Source organism: Drosophila teissieri, chromosome 2R, assembly GCF_016746235.2.
Source record: "Drosophila teissieri strain GT53w chromosome 2R, Prin_Dtei_1.1, whole genome shotgun sequence".
Taxonomy (NCBI): Eukaryota; Metazoa; Arthropoda; class Insecta; order Diptera; family Drosophilidae; genus Drosophila; species Drosophila teissieri.
The window spans coordinates 23,292,473-23,307,200 of NC_053030.1; the positions used below are offsets into that span (position 1 = coordinate 23,292,473).

Here is a 14,728-nt window from a genome sequence, read left to right on the forward strand (position 1 = left end):
CACCTCTTTTCTGTTGACTCATACTCACACTCACACTCATCGGATGGCCTCTGTTTTTGGACCGGAGGAGTGGTGACAGTCGAAAAAACAGGCCAGAACCAGAGTTCTCAGCTGCGCAGAGCTGTAGGCCAAAACAAATAAACACAGAGACACCTACTTGCCGTACTCTGCAGTACTCGGGAGTGGGTGGGTGTGCGGAGATGTGCAGAGAGGTCAGGGGTCAACCCCTTTCCGGGCAGGGTAAACAACATTTGCGGATTTCACGCCAGGGCTCAGACAGCATTGCTGATCCTATTAGTGCTCGTCAGTCGTCAGGGGCCTCGATTGACTGACTGGCGCCATGTCTCAGGTCAGGAGCAGCAGTATCTCAGTACCGCAGTACCAGAGCATCGCAGCAAGGACCAAGTCCAGCCGGGATTAGGGCGTAGCAGGGACTTAATCCAGTTTTGCAGCGATCTCGCTCCGCATTGCAGGTAGAAGACGGTGATCAGGTTGGCAATGGCACTGCCTTTGGTTGTGGCTCTGGCACTGGCACTGACACTGGCAGAGACACAGGAAAAGCCAAATAAAATAATAAAGAACCACATACTAAGCCGAAACATTAAATAAATAAAAGTCAACGGCAGCCGGCAGTCAGTCAGTCAGGCAGCTCATAAACGCTCGGCAGCTGACGCCGATCGGTCCCAACTTCAAATTAAAACGCCATTGGCGCTTTGGCACGCATAGATAGGATTGGGACCTGGACATGGATTTCAACTGGGACTGCGACTGGAACTCCAACTCCAGTGCCGACCTGGGTCTGGGTCGCCCATCAACTCGCTTTGGTTCGCCGCCGCGACTGCCCATAAGCCAATTTGCCAATTTCATAAACTCGGTTTGATTTGCCGCCAAAACCCAGAAGACAAAACGAACCGCAAAACAAAACACAACTCGCTTCAGTCCGACTCTGAAAAATAAAACCCCAAAAACGCCCCCAGGCCGGGCACACAAATTCCGACTTCCATTTGGGATCTTTGGCTCGGTGGAAAGCAGCAGCAAATCGCAAGGTGGCCTAGACCAGCGATAGTCTCCACAAAGGCATCTCTATCAAGGGCTCACTACCACCGCCAAGGAAGTGGACAACGGGGATCTAAGATACTAATACTGGAAATGAAATTTAATCTATTTTAATGTCTTAATGCAAATACTTTCGAAACAACTGCCTTCATCCAATCATTTCTGGGATCCTTGTGATCTATAGTACCTTGAGAAGAAGGGACAAACATTCTCCTCTCCAAGCCGAATTCGTTCTGGTTGGCTACGCCACTGGCCAAATTACACTTATGGCCATAATTCAATCAGCGCATTATCAATCACGGCGGCTACTTGTCTTGGCTAGTGAGTCAAGTCAATCGCCATCGCCTATCGGCGTCTCCGTCGCACTCTGCTGACTGGCGTATGGGCATCCCGCTCGCACTGCGGTGTGAAACACGTTTGAAAGTCATTAACTTAAATGATTCACTTTCTGAGCCATAAATTTCGCCACTAACTGGCGAGGAGCGAGCCGAGCCGAGTCAGGCAGTATGCGCAAAAACGTCGACTGAAATGTCTTAAAAAATTGCTAAATAATCGCCTTAAATGAGTCTATAAAAATGAGCACCTCGAGCGGCGACTAGAGCTCAATCGGCAATCTCGCGGACCCAATGGCCAAAAACCCACAAGACAGAAAACTGAAGACAGAAGTGGCTCAAAAGTGTTTTCAAAGCCCAAAGTGAATTTTCATTGCCAGCGGAAGTCGTAAATCAATTTTTTCCCCCCCAAAAGACAGAAAAATGGGGAAAATGCTCTCAGCCGAAATATTAGGTTTAGGCCTAGAAATCAGAGGACGGCGAGGGCGATGGCGATGGCGATGGCGAAGGCGATGTCGAGGGAGAGGGAAAGGGAAAGGAGGCGCCCATTCTGGAAGAGCATCCGCAGCGAGAAATCTTGTTGTTTGCTGCTACTCCGACCAATTTCGGCTAAGACGACAGCCATAATGATAGGGGCCACTTTTGCCGCCGCCGCCGCCACGCACGCTATATGGCCAAGATCCCATGGCCGGCGGGGTGAGGGGTGGAGCAGGGGCAGGGGCAGGGCCGACGAAACGGAAAGGGGCAACTTGTCAGACACTGTGTTTGTGTTCCATCTACGTTTCCGTTTCAATGTTTTCAAGACGCCATCATGACATTGTCAGAGGCAGCAAGATACCAAGACGACATCTCACGCAGCCTTAGAAGGTCCAAAGTGCTGTGGTGGATGTGTTTCGAGGGGCTATCGGTCTTGGAAAGGGTGTACCTGCTGGTACAGTGTTCCATTTCCGCACAAAAAGCGGGTTTTACTAATTTCTATATATCCAGAATATATTAATACCCTACCAGCTACACCGAATATCGCCTTATGGCTTAGGGACGACGAAAGTGCTGAAAATACCCGTAAGTGGACATGTGGAGAGAGGAGCTGGGAGCCAACGCCCTCGTCTGGCGCAGAACGGACAAAAGAGTCCCAATCCCATTCCTGTGCCAATGGGATTATCTATGAGCTGTGAAATCCTTTTAGGCGGAAACTATGGAACCCACACACAGGCACAACGCACAACGACAAAGCCAGCACAATGCAACAAGTGTTGCGGCAGATTGAGCAACAAAAGGCTCATAATTATGGAAGCCACACAATGCGACACATTCGAGAGTGAGGATGAGGTCGAGTACGAGCGCAGGGGATAGTCGGTCCTTCGTTATGGTCTATGGTCTATGGCATGGTACTGTGGTGTGGTACTTGGTAGTAGGGCTGCTGGCCAGGCTAATGAGTGGCCGCAAACAAACCATAAATGCCGATTTCGTGCGGTCCAGCCTCGGCGGCAACTTCTTTTAATTCCACTTGACACTTGGCCGAGATCTAGGATCTGGGATCGCCGATCGCCGATGGCCGATGGCCCCATTCCACTCGAAGTGGAATTTATGTCCGACAATATTTGGGAAATTAAATCATTGCCGCGGACAGTTTTATAGTGCGGGCGTGACGGCGAAAGGCGACAGGGAAGGGGATGGAACGGGGAAAGGGGAAGGGGATAGGGGGTAGGGGCAGGCTATCTAACAGTGACCTCAGCCCCCGCTGAAGCCACGAGCGGGAAAATTGGAAAAATGTCAATTATGCGCAATTTTGCTTAAGCAATTGGCATTTGTTGCTGCTTTGTTGCGTTGTTTGTTGTGATTGCACGCATACTTGGGCAAATAAATTGACAAATAGGATTTGCGTTTCTCCCCGATTTTTATTTTTCGTTTTTTTTTTTTGTTTTTGTATTCTGCTGGCTAGCTGGCTGTTTTGAATTAATAAATTGCCGCCAATTTGCCGCTAGCCTTGCCAGCGTGGAAAAGTCGACGGAAATCGAAAAGCAAAAATCTGGAAAACATCTGAATACATTCAACTGCGTTGATATTCTCCTAGCCAGGGATTCGAATACCGAATACCACCTGAAATAGGAGTTGGTGCCATGTTATCATCTGATTGTGCTGCCAGTAATTAGCTTAATTGCTGCCGATTGCATAAGCCCCTGGCCAACTGATTGATTTCGCTCTGATCTTTGCTGTGGAGCTGGATCAATTCCCCATCCGATGGATCTGGACTCGAACTCGTTTCGCTAGCAACTCGAACTACGGAAGCCTCCCTCCCAGCTGAGTCATGGAAAATATTGAGCTGACCTTAGAACCTGTCGTTTGTTACTTTGCAATTGCGTTACAATATAATATTTACAATATTTACATTTGTACGTATTAGGTTCGATCGGTCGCACGATTGATACATTCATATTTAGGAAAATTGTTGCCAGGAAATATAGATACGCGTTTCCTGCCCCCTGACCCTCTTCTGGCCTCCACTCGACTGCAACAGATTAAAGACCAATCGCATCCACTTGACCAGTCACTCCACTCCACTCCCAGCCATCCGTGCAACCCATTGATGAGTGACCTCGACCGGACCAAATCAGATCAAACCCCAATCCCCAGACCCCAAACCCAAACCCAAACCCCAAACCGGGCCAAAAACCTTTATCGCAAGCGGGCAATCGCAACGGAAGTTGCGTTCAATTTATGGGTGAAATTATCCACTGGCCGCGAGATTCGGCCATAGACCACAGACCATCGGCCACCGGCCATCGGCTCGTGAAGATTTGCTGAGCTGTGGAAATAAATGGAGATGGGAGATAGCCGGCCGCGATCGTCATTGGTTGGCATCAGTGGCCCGGCTGGGACAATCGAATTAGAAGAGCAGGACTCATGAATGGGCCTGGCCAGACCTCGAAGTGAAGAAGTGAAGTGAGGGTCCAAGACGGGGGCATGAGATCAGCATGTTCCAACCACTGAACCCATTTTCTCACCTGTTAAGGTTGTAAAGACTCGAAAACAGCAATTTATCGCTGTCGAGATCGTCGCCTGCCGCTCCTCGAGAGGTGAAGCCTCTTCGATTGACTTCAACCCATGGGGAACTCCATCGCCATCGCCATCGCCATCTCCATCTCATCTCCTCATCGGACTTCGATTGCATTTGGGTTTGGGCAGCGTCATACGATTTAATTGCTTCGATTGTGTCAGCAGTTTTAGGTGGTTGCTTGGCTGGTTGGTTGGTTGTTTGGTTGGTTGTGGCCAAGAGCGGACACATGTATCCATGTACACGTCTTCATCTGGCTGCGGAAGGGGGCGTTTTGTGCCAGCCAGCCAGCCAGCCAGCCTGCCTGCTCATGGGCGCTCAATAATTTGATGATCATAATCAATGCCCCTTGACTGACATTCGCTGCCGATGCCGAACAGCTTTGCTTTCTTTTCGGCACTTCCAAACTGAACTGAAGCAACAAAGGGCGCACAAACTTGTTGAAAGCCGTTTGATCCTTTTGACGAGCCCAGAAGGGGCGCTGCCCCATTGATCCTCCGGCGCAGATGATTTGCCCAAAAGTCAAGTGTTTGTGCAGGCGCTTGAAAGGGGCCGCCAGTTGTCCAGGATCAGGATAACAAGGCTGCGGAGCAGAGCGTGGGAGTGCCTGGCCAAACATCCCCTCTCCATCCATCCATCCATCCAGCTATCCAGTGATCCAATCCAATCCAATCACCAATTTCTGGCGATGAGTAAGGAAGTCTGTTTTGTCTCCGTTTCGGCGACGTTCTGTTTCTGTTTTAGTTCTGTGATTTCTATTTCGAAGCTGCTTCTCCAACTTTAATGCCCGAATCGCATGCGTAGGTTTTCTATGACGATTAAAACCCTCATATGTCAACTCGGCCCATTCATCATCATCTGCCAGCCGGGTACGCAGACAGAGGTAGCAAACAGTCGCCAGACACTTGGCTGATGAGCTCAAATCTCATCAAGAAGTGTCTGGCTGGCGGTTCGCAAGCATATATCTCTGTCTTTCTTGATTTTGGGGAACCTACAGCACCTACTTCAGCCTAGCTCTGCCTCTCGTGATGACTTAATTCCCGACCCATCAAGCACTGCAAGAAACCTCGGATGGGTTTCATTTGCGCTCCGCACTAGCGGCCTCTGTGTGGGAACCCCGTTTCTCTCAGTGCTGCCGCGCACCTTTAACCCAACCGGATCAGGTGCCTCTGCTTCTGGCTGCGATGGAGTCGAGCCAAAGACGAATCCGGAGCCGGAGCCAGTCGACCACTTGAGCGTCACCGCAGTGACACACGCAAGTGCTTGGCCTGTCGCTGGAGCGCGATCATCCTCCCCGGAGAGGCCAGCGGAGTCGAGGAGCCGAGGAGCCGAGGAACCGAGGAACCCGGGAACCCTCGTCATGATGCAGCGCTTTTTGGGGGAATGAAGTTGCCAGCAGTCAGTGGAGCTGCAGTGAAGCCTGCTTAGGCGCTGCCGTTGACTGCGAGTATTTGCTGTAATCATTGTGGTAGCGCCTGGGCAGCGGATGATAAATCTATCTTTTATTAGCATTTCAAACACTCCGGTGCGGTGCACGTGTTGCGCTGCCCTGAGTGAGTTGTTTTGTTTTGGCCAGCCTAATCCCAATTAAAACCACATTTTTCATCGATCCGATCCGATGGGGATTCAAGTGAAATCGTTAATGAGCGCATATACTCGTAGTATTAGTCCCAGTCCGCTCCAGTCCGGAATTAAGAAGATCAAGACCCAGGGCACGAGAGCACGAGTCTCTGGTGCGGGGGGCAGGCGGAGTGCGTTTCCTGGGTGTCGTATATAAATCGCGTGCTGCACTGGAGGTCTTCAAAACGCTTACGAGTTGCAGCCCCGGGGCTCGGGGCACCGTCACAGCCCAGGTCCAAGTCAAGCCAAGCCTCATCACCAGCATCCGATGCGGACTCTGATGCGGACTGGGACTGGGACTGGGACTGGGACTGTCCCTGCCCCCCATTCATTTGGCCTGGGTGTTGACCAGTCTCAGACTGCGCCCGGGGTCATCTGGCAGCTCCTGTCCTCCCTCCAGAGAGAATAAGCGAGACAGAGAGAGACAGCTATAGAGAGGGAGAGAGGGAGAGAGGGAGATCGACCTGGGCTAATGATTGCCAGGGCAGCCAGCTCTTCGTACATTTCAGCTGGCCAAGTTGGTGGTGGCGAGGTGGTGGTACGAGTATTTGGCCAAAACAAGATTGATTTCCTGAAATCGAAACCTTGAGACGAGCTGCAAAGCCAGAGACACGCAAGGGGCCCAGATCGCAGTGATAATGATGTCGAGAGCCAGTTTTTCTCGCTCTTTTTACCAACTCGGATTGGGGTTGTAGCCATATCATGGTCCGAGTTCCGAGGTCCGACGTCCGAGGTCCGCGTCCCCTTCAGCGAAATGCAAAAACAAATTGTTTGTGGGTCAGCCTGGCGCGGGGCAGGGCCTAACAAGAGCAGGAGGATGCGGATGCGGATAGGGATGGGGATGGGGATGGGGATGAGGTGGTGATGAGGATGAAGATGAGCGGGCCATGGGCGTTCCGTTGTTTCAAGGAATTCAAGGGAAACAGAAACAGAAAAGGATGAGGAGCCTGCCCGGAGGCGGGGAACGACCTCGTCTGGGGCTGCTTCGCTGTCTCTGGACTCCAGCTCCATCTTATTCCTCAGTAGACAACACACGGAAGCCTAATGCTGGCCATGTGATTTGTGATTTGTGCCTTGCGATTTGTGCTTTTGGGCCTCGATCTGTTTCCCTGGAAAACGCGCCATTTCTGGCCTAAGTTCTGGCAATGACAAAGAGCTGGCCGCTGACTGGAGCAGCAGGAGCCACATGCGGCATGCGACAGCAACAGCAGCAGCAGCAGCAACAGCAACAGCAGCATGCTAATTTATGAAGTAGCAACTTGCAGCGACATGGATGCAGTAATTATAGCTTGGCAACTTGTTGCCAGCCTGGCCCAACTGCATGAATGGAAGAAAGCCATTCCAGTTTGCTGTTTTCCATGCTAAACAGAAGCTGTTCTACTGCAGCAGCAGCAGCAGCAGTGGCGGCGTCAGGTGAACGCGGACGTGGACGTGGATGGAAATGGGGATGGGGATGTTGTTGTGGATGTTGTACGTGAACGCGCCCACTCGGTTACCCCGATGGGCTGCAAAGAGCGCACCAAGCAGCTAAGACAAAAGCAGGGATACAGCCATGAAGCGCCGAAGTTCTACTACTCTAGTTATATCAAATGAAAACCATATTCTGGCAGATTGAAACATATATTTATTTATATATTTATATTTATTTAAGTATATAAGTTATATTTTATTACCTTTCAAGATCGATTATATTTCACAAGCTGCTCATAGAAAGCATATCCCCTGTTTCAGGGTATCAAGATAACTGGCTCAAAAAAGCTAAGAAAAAGGTCCTACCCCGTGGCGTTTTGGCTTTTGATGGGTTGGCTCTGCTGACTGCTCGGCAGCGGCAATGGCAACAGCAACATGCGGCATGCGGCATGCAGCAACAGCAACAGCAACAGCAACGGCAACATGGGGCAGCAGCAACATAGTTTACACACCTACCGAGGCCGCAGTCGCAGTAGAAGTTGGGGGCTGGGCTCCGTCTGCCGAACCCTCTGGCCAGCAACATGCACTTAACTGGTAGCCACAATGCACTTTATAATACCCGGGAACATGGCTCTCATCTCTGGCGCGGAGTGGGTATGTGCCCCTCCTCGCAGCTTGATAGATGCGGCTGCCTCGGACTCCCGGAGCGATCTACCAGGGGGCGTTGCTGCTGTGCTGCAGTGCAACATTGGAGGACAGAGTCGCAGTAGAAGTAGCAAAGTAGCAAAGTAGCAAAGTAGCAGAGCAGCAGAAGCCGCACCGTTAGCTGGTTTGGCTTGTGAGTTTGGGCCTCATTTGCATCGGGCCATAAACTCGGTGGCCCAGTTCTCGACGCGCAAACCCGAATCCGCATCCGAATCTGCATCAGATGCGAGTGCGAATGCGAATGCGAACCCAATTGAGACGAACTTTGAGCCGGCGCTAGGCAAAGGCCTTGGATTAGTTTAATCCGTTCCGTTGCGACCCGCCTAATCCTTCCTTCCTGCAGGGCACCTCATTAGCCACACCACCACCCACCCAGGTAATGGTAAGGGTAAGGGTAAGGTCAAGGGTTCCGGGTTAGAGGGCTCGGAAGGTGTTTTCGCTATGTACCAAAATATAATTAGCGAGCCGGGCAAATCTCTTTTTAATGCCGGCCAGTCAGCGGGGGTGTTCCGATTGAAATTGGAGCGTAGCCGAGGGAAGTGTGAAAAGTCGATGCCGAATTTCCGAAAACTGAGCCCAGGACGCTGAAGCTGAGGCTGAGGCAGACGAGGCCGGGAATTAAAAGCGCTGCCGCCTCTCATCATCATCAGCATCATCCTTAGCAACGTCCGCAAAACACTCACGCACACAGGGAATTAAGTTGAGTTCTGTATTCTGGGTTCTGTATGCTGGATTCTGCATTCTGAGTTTTGAGTTCTGAGTTCCAAGTTCCCAGTTTCGAGACATGAAAGATGCCGACCGGTGCCGAGGATTCTGGATGTGGCGCCGGCCAGGGAGAATAAATCATATCACTCACACACTCACACAAGGGGGAAGGGGTAAGCGACCGCAGCCTTTGTTAATTAATTGTGTGCTCCGGAATAGACACCTTTTCAGGCTTCGAATTTTCCTTCTCAGCCCCGAAAGTCGCAGCAAACTTTGCATTTTTCGGAGGAGGGACCAAATTCAACAACATATTTGATATATTTTTGAGAGACCCTACGATTCATAGGCTATAGATTTGAGTCTGCCAATGGAAACAGGCGAAGGAGCGGAGTGGAGAACTGGACTAACTGTGGGACGCCAGCAGTGCTACCTCCACGAGGAGCTCTTCCTGTCGCACCACCCGTTGCAAAGCGTCACCGCCAAGAGGCTCCAGCTGCCCTGGTGGTGCGCCCTCCTGGAAAGCCTCTTCCTGCTCCTGCTGGTGAAGCTGCTCCAGATGTAGGCGGGCCAACACCTCGCCGTAATTGCCGAGATTGCTGATGTGAGCGGACAGGTGGAGGCGACAAATGTCACACATGCTGCTCGTAAATCACATCGGAAACGGTTTTTCCCCGTTGCTCTTGCTGCACATGATAATTTGGCCAGGTTGGCCAGGTTGGCCAGGGTGGAGGTCTGGCCTATGTGCTCCTAATTAAATTGTTCAAAATGTTTTCCAGCGCGCTTTCGGGTCTGGCGCTGGAAAATCGCTGACAAATGCTGCCATCAAAGCACAGAAAAAGTTTTCATTTTGTTTTGTCAATGTCCAGGCCACATAGCACCCAGAGGTGGACGGGCACAGTGGGCTGCGTTCTGCCAAAATTGGGTAAAATGAATATATGGCATTATGTGAACATTTAAGAACAATTATGAATATATATTTTACTAGAGGTGACTGATAATGTAAATCAAGTTTAAGCCAAATAATATTCTACATAAGTTAATACACAATTTAATCAGTATTAATGTTCTTTCCACTTTATGATGAATCAAACTTTGCATTGGAGGAGCCAAGTTTTTCCATCCGAATAAAACGGAAACAAAACTACGGCTGCGAGATAATTTAAAGCGAATTAAAAGCGCAACCGTTTGAAACCTCCCGAACCCAAACAAACCGAACCGAAGGCATCCAATTGAAAATAGCAACAAGTTAATTTGGACAGCCCCTCCCCTCCCCTCCACACCCCCTCCTCCTTTCGCTCCTTTTGGTAAGTCATTAGAAAAAACGTCGAGTCGCGCAATTTGAATATTTCGATGGCAATGTGTGCGACTCCGACTCCGTCGGTTAATTTAAGGTGATAATTGCTTTTTAATGTGACACAACTAAATTTTTCCCATTTACATACTGCGCCCCCTTCTTGTTGTTGTTACTGTTGTTGCTGTTGTAGTGTAGTGTAGTGCTTGTTGTGCCGGAAGTTTTTCGGGCCTGCGCATGTGCAGCCAAGAGGTCAAAGGGAAGGAGGCGGGGGCCGAGGGTGCGGGGTCAGACACTTGTTACGTCGCTGGGATAACAACAGCAACGACAACTGCCGACGCCAGTACAATAATAAAGTGTCAACAATTATTTTCAAATTTCCAAACATTTCATTTCATTTTGGTTCGGTGCTAAGCTATTTGATGTTTTTGGGGGTTTTGGTTGGTGGCTGTTGGTGGCTGTTCCTTTCGAGTGACGCTGCTTAAAAGGTTTCCAAAGTGTGAAATTGGGATTGCCGCATCCCCTTCAAAGTTGAGCGGATTTCGGGGGTGCTGTTTGAGGTGCCAACTGTTGAAACTTCCAGTAATGGGTTCAGCGAGTCAAGTTAGAAAAGTTATCTAATGCTCATGCACCCCCCACCCCCCAATTGAATACATTTCAAACTTATAAAGTGGTAAACATTTTTTACTTTTTTAATATTGTGTAATTTTGAATATAATAATAATGTTCTCTATAGGAGGATCAAAACGAACTACGCGAATTACTTTAATATGTATGACTTGCGATCAGGTTTTTTGCTTAAGTCTTTTGTTTTGATATGGGCTCTCATTTCTTGATGTTCTTACTAGGGGAATTCGATTTCAGCGAATCTAATATCAATAATAATACCAATGCTAAGAGAGGTAACTATTTTGATAAGTAGCTCCGTTTTATTATCCCCGGAGCAGTGAAGCCATTATCATGCCGAAGAGTAAAAGCCGAATCGAAATTCTTCGCCGGTGCAACCAACCCGTTTCCATCACAACAGCCGCTTTCCGGCCAATGCGATTCGGTGGCTAATTGGCGCACTTGGCATCTGCGTCCCAGTCCCGGGAGGAACCAAGCCCAAGCGAGTCACGCGCGATACGCCGGGATCAGAGCCACCAGTCCTAGGATCCAATGAATACATCAACACTCAAGACTGTTCGAAGCCATCCGTTGGCCTGGAAATTTATTGGCCCGGCCAGTGTCGGCGCTGCCAATTAACGCCAGGATGAGAGCCAAGCGTCGAGCGAGGAGCCGCAGCCACCAGCGTTGAGCTTTGAAGGCAGCCGCCTGGAAGGGCTCGAGGAGGGCGATGAAGTCGTTGGCTCTGCTGGAGTCGTAAACCCTGATTTATTTCGAATTAAATGTCAATACACACAGGCCCAGTTGGCCCATGGTCCATGTGGGTCCACGACCGACAGGCGAACCGCAGGCGGTCCTGACCCAATTTGGCGCCTGCTGGGGCGCTTTCATTAGCCTCCTCGTACATCATAAACAGATTCATAAACTGGCCCCTCCACCGCACTCCATTGCACTTCGCAGGGCTCCATGGTTTACGGCGTTGAAAGGCGCATCGAATGGTTTGCGCTCCTTCTATTTTGCTCCGTTTTCGAAGTAAGGTCAGTCCGCAGTTTGATTTTCGCTAGCAGAGCCCAAACCTCACCCCATCCCATCCCATCCAAACTCGACTCGACTGGACTGGACTGGACTCATTAAAATGTAATTTGAGCGCCTTGCCTCGCATTTCATTTGGCCGTTTGGCCGTTTGGCCGTTTGGCTGCAGTGGCGACGGTCAAGTGAGCAGGCCATCAAATGTGGTTTGGAGTCGCAGCGGCGGAGAGTCGAAGTCGGAGTCGGAGTCCGAGGCAGTTTCCATTTCATTGAATTGGCCAACTGCTCGGCAGCAACCCCCAGAAGCTAGCCCAGGTCGCCATCTCTTTCTGGCCCGAGTCGGATTTATTTATGCCCTTTCGCTCGCACAAGGGTTCACGTCCACGTTAACGTCCACGTTCACGTTCACTCGTCCCGTCATTTGTGGCACATTATTATTTAAATGATAAATTGTACTCTCGGCCGGGAACTTTGGTCGCGGCCTGGAGTTTCGTGGGTGTTTCCGTGCGCTTTCCCCTTCGATTCCTTCCCCATCCCCCGATTCCCTCAGTTACTTTGTGCCACAGTAGTGGGCGTTGTGGCTGTTCTTTTCCAGTTTTCCGTTGATTTCCTTTGAGCGGCTATTCTTGGGTTTTCTTGGCCGAAAATTAATCGACTCATTTGTCCAAATGCCCGCTCTTGGCTTTAATTTGGGAATTAATGTTGTTTGGTAATAAAATCGATTTGGCTTCCGTATTTGCCCGCTTCTGGAAGTGATTTCTCGGTTTCTCCCAAGTGAGATATCAGAATGGGAAAAGCTCAAAGGCTTTCCTCTCTTCCTGTTCATTTGTGGCCTTTATGGCCATTATGTTAATCTCTGCCACAAGGAAGGAAGAAGGGCCGCCAGGGAAGCGGACTAGGTCAATAGGAATGATGGCGAGATAATTGTTAATTACCTTAATCTATTTGTTTGTTCCTAATACGAGGGATTGCGGAAGGTCGTTTAATAAATCTATACTTATACAAAAACCACTGGCAATAACTGAGTTGTGACTTCTGTTTGTTTTGATAGTCACATATATTTGAAAACTGCCTTGTAAGTAATCACTAATCACTAATGGGGTACGGGCTCTGAATAATACTGTGCCAAGTCAGCTTACAGATCCGATGTGCCCTATATCTGCTGATTTATCGATGGCGCGAGCTCATCTGCGACAGTTGATAAATTAATTCGCCTGGCTGATTGACTTGCAAACGTGTTCGCTTGACATATTTGCACGTGCCTCGTGTGGCGGTAATTTGATTTTGATTTATGGCCAATTAATCGGGGCCGGGGCCCAAGAGGGGCCCCCGTATTACCATTGGCCTAGTGGAGCACCACCAGCGCAGCCCGGGCGCCTCACTGGGAAAAGGAACAGTGGCTGCAGTGCGGCGGCTAGCGCGGGCTAATCATAATTTGCATTTAATAAATATTTCATTAAGTAATTGCCACAATTACGTGCATTTGCAGTGCTCCCTTTAAATTAGTGCAGCGCAGCGCAGCGCGGTGCAGCCGACCAGGTCACAACTCGGAACGGCGGGCTCCACAGCCACAGCCACAGCCACAGCCACAGATTGGATCCCATTCGATCCAATCCAATCAAATCCGGACGAGGGGATTAGCATTTCAGTCGCAGATCAGGCGCTCAATTACCGCCACTGGATGCTCGATTTATACATATAACATTAACTTTTATAAATAAACTCAATTCGGTTTTTGCGGCACTCTGGTTCTGGTTAATAGCGCCGCTCCAAGTCATGCATATGCATATTTTCCACTTTTAGCGGAAATCCTTCTCAGGTGACAACTGTCCGCTTTTGGGTGACGGGTACGGAGACGGGGAAGGGGCAGTGGAGACCGCTTTACCGCCGCTTCAACTCCCAGTTAGGCGAAGCGGATAAAGGTGGAAATTCCGCTGTTCTCTCCGGTCGGCGACTTTGTCTTGTGAATGAAAAGTCCGCTCGAGCAAACGGTCCGTGTCGCTTGGCCCAAGCCACAAAGCGACATAATGTGGCCGAAAGGACGCCATTTTGAATTGGACCTGCGCGCGCTCTCCGCTCTCTCGTGCAGCGCTGGAGGGGGCGTGGCGAGAGAGTTTGCGCTCTCAGCAGGGGGCGTGCTGGGTGCGCAGGTATGTGTGTACGAGTGCGACTGCGAGGGTGTGTGTGTGCGTGTGCGTGTGTTTGACAGGTGAGCAGGTTGGCCCGATAGACTGGTTTGCGGCTGCCAAAGGCGGCCACTAGGTGGCGCCACGAGTGCCAACTCCAAGGAGGCTTTAAGACTTCCTAAAAAGGATTTTCAAGTTAAAGGTATCATTGTGAAAGGATAGCGTCCTTTCATATCTATGTACTACGCTTCGTTATCCGTGTGCGTAGCGTTCTTTCCCCGACAAGCAAGCCCACCGATTGAAAAACGTAAACAAATCATTAAGTTAATTCGTCTGTTGTCCGCAACTGTTGATTACCCATGGAAATGCGTGTGCCACAGTTTCGATTGATCCGAAAATAAGACCCGAAAGGAGCAGCGGCTAAATAAGAAGACAAATTACAGGTTCAACATTCAATTTAATAATTGAGACCTTTGCATTTAATCAACATTATTTAAAACGTCAAAATATTTGCACTTTCCACGGGCAGTTCCCCCTGGAATTTGCATATACACGTCCGCATGGCCCCCATAATCCGCGGGGGACGTGGGGCGACAGGCCACGCCTCAATCTCGATGCGGGCCCTAGACCTAGACAAAGTTGTCGACTTGAGCGGCACAAAAACGGGGCCCAGAGCCCACAGCCCAGCCCCACCCCCACCCCGTGCGTCCGCAACGGGGAAATTTATGGTATTGGTGCGGTTTCTGCACCACCACACAGAGACACCACCGAGAAAACCGGTTGCAAACCACCC

At 50.1% G+C, this 14,728-nt stretch overlaps 1 protein-coding gene across 1 annotated transcript; it reads left to right on the plus strand.

The window, feature by feature from the left end:
- Positions 1–9,172: 9,172 nt before the first annotated feature.
- On the plus strand, positions 9,173–9,941 carry LOC122614328. The gene has a single exon (XM_043788889.1). The coding sequence runs from the start codon at positions 9,251–9,253 to the stop codon at positions 9,443–9,445; it is 195 nt and encodes a 64-aa protein (XP_043644824.1). The 5' UTR covers positions 9,173–9,250; the 3' UTR covers positions 9,446–9,941.
- Positions 9,942–14,728: the final 4,787 nt, after the last annotated feature.

Bases quoted from the DNA above. Each gene is read 5' to 3' on its own strand.
- LOC122614328 (XM_043788889.1), top strand. From the start codon at position 9,251: ATGGAAACAGGCGAAGGAGCGGAGTGGAGAACTGGACTAACTGTGGGA.